The following is a 1,989-nucleotide window of genomic DNA, read 5'->3' as shown; positions in this document are numbered from 1 at the left end:
GATCTGTTCATCAAGGGCATTCCAGCGGGACCATTCTCATGATGGGCCGCTTCATCGAGCCAATTGAGGATGTGCCTGCTGGTAACATTCTTGAGATTGGTCGAGCGTCGATCAGTTCTTGCTCAAGTCTGGTACCCTCACCACCTCCCGAGACTGCCCCACAACCTCAAGGTCATGAAATTCTCTGTCTCCCCCGTCGTACAGCGCTCCGTCGAAGTCAAGAATGCCAACGACTTGCCCAAGCTTGTCGAAGGTCTCAAACGTCTGTCCAAGTCTGATCCGTGCGTCCTGACGTACATATCCGAGTCTGGTGAGCACGTCGTCGCCGGTGCTGGTGAATTGCATTTGGAAATTTGCCTGCACGATCTAGAAGAAGACCACGCCGGTGTTCCCCTACATATATAAAGACCCTGTCGTTTCCTACCGTGAGACTGTCGGTAGTACCTCCAGCATAACCGCTCTCTCCAAGTCCCCCAACAAACACAACCGTCTATACATGACCGCACAGCCCTTAGAGGAGGATGTCTCCCGTGACATCGAGAACGGCAAGATCGGCCCGCGCGATGATTTCAAAGCCCGTGCCCGTATCCTCGCCGATGAGCACGGCTGGGACGTCACTGACGCCCGCAAAATCTGGTGTTTCGGCCCCGACACCACTGGCGCCAACTTGCTCGTCGACCAAACCAAAGCTGTTCAATATCTCAACGAAATCAAGGACTCCGTCGTCTCCGGCTTCCAATGGGCAACTCGCGAGGGTCCCATTGCTGACGAACCAATGCGCTCCGTCCGCTTCAACATTCTCGATGTCACCTTACATGCTGACGCTATCCACCGCGGCGGTGGACAGATCATCCCCACCGCACGCCGTGTCCTGTACGCAGCAACTCTCCTCGCAGAACCAGGAATTCTCGAACCCGTCTTCCTGGTCGAGATCCAAGTACCCGAACAGGCTATGGGTGGCATCTACGGCGTCCTCACTCGGCGCCGTGGCCACGTGTTCTTCGAAGAGCAAAGACCGGGCACCCCGCTGTTCACAGTCAAAGCATACCTGCCCGTCAACGAATCGTTCGGCTTCCCTGCGGACTTGCGCAGTGCGACTGGTGGACAAGCGTTCCCGCAATCCGTCTTCGATCACTGGCAGATCTTGCCTGGTGGGTCTCCGTTGGATGTTACCACGAAGCCTGGACAGGTTGTTACCGAGATGCGGAAGAGGAAGGGTATTAAGGAGATTGTTCCTGGTGTTGAGAATGTAAGTGTTATAGGCTTTTTCATTTTATTGATATCCCACCGCATCTCTTTTACAAGTCCTTGGCTAACCGTGCTCTCTTCTTCTCGTTTCCAGTATTACGACAAATTGTAAAAAAGGGTCGAATTTCACATCCTCGCTTCCACGAAATGAGGACGAATAATAGAAAATTAGCACTACTAACGGGAGGAGGCAACGAAGAAAGAAAAACGATGTTAATGATATCCTCAACCTTGACTTGCCACTCGGCACTCACGCCCTCCCCCTGGACTTGTCTTTTTCCTAACGAAATTCGACGACTTTTCAAACGAACGGGGAAATAAAATAAAAATAAAACTGCCAAATATTGACTGCGTTTGTGTTCTATGTGTGTTTGTTAATTGACCTTTCTTTTATTTTCTTCACCACTGTTCGTTTTCATTTTCTTTTTTATGTTTACTGAATTTTTCATTGCCTGTTTTTTTCTATTCCAATTAATAAGTTGTAGAAGAAAACAAAAATAAAACAAAATAAAATAGGAGCTTTTGTTTAAAATAATAGTAAACACTTCGTCTCGTACTTGCAATAGTTGATATTCCTTTATTGAAGGCATGGCGTCAATTGCCAGAAGTAGTGACTAATCAAGCCTCCATCACGTGACATTAAAAGTTTTGGATATATTCAATGGATCTTTTTCTCACAGCCAAAGAAGCCAAGTTTTGATGACATGAGAGCTTGTCGACAGAAGTACAAGAAACGGACAC

General features: G+C 48.5%; 1 protein-coding gene across 1 annotated transcript in view; it reads left to right on the top strand.

Annotated features, from left to right (window-relative positions):
* The window catches only part of HCAG_05988 (hypothetical protein), a gene marked incomplete at both ends in the record, with an annotated part of 2,935 nt that extends 1,575 nt beyond the window's left edge, over positions 1-1,360 (top strand). Inside the window, 3 exons of the mRNA XM_001538333.1 lie at positions 205-310; positions 408-1,249; positions 1,343-1,360. Of these exons, the coding sequence (XP_001538383.1) occupies positions 205-310; positions 408-1,249; positions 1,343-1,360 (966 nt within the window). The remainder of the gene's footprint in view (positions 1-204; positions 311-407; positions 1,250-1,342) is intronic.
* Positions 1,361-1,989: the final 629 nt, after the last annotated feature.

This window comes from Histoplasma capsulatum, genomic scaffold (assembly GCF_000149585.1).
Source record: "Histoplasma capsulatum NAm1 scaffold_7 genomic scaffold, whole genome shotgun sequence".
Lineage (NCBI taxonomy): Eukaryota > Fungi > Ascomycota > Eurotiomycetes > Onygenales > Ajellomycetaceae > Histoplasma > Histoplasma mississippiense.
The sequence above is the reverse complement of the archived record's forward strand: the minus strand, read 5'-3'. Positions and strand labels throughout refer to the sequence as shown.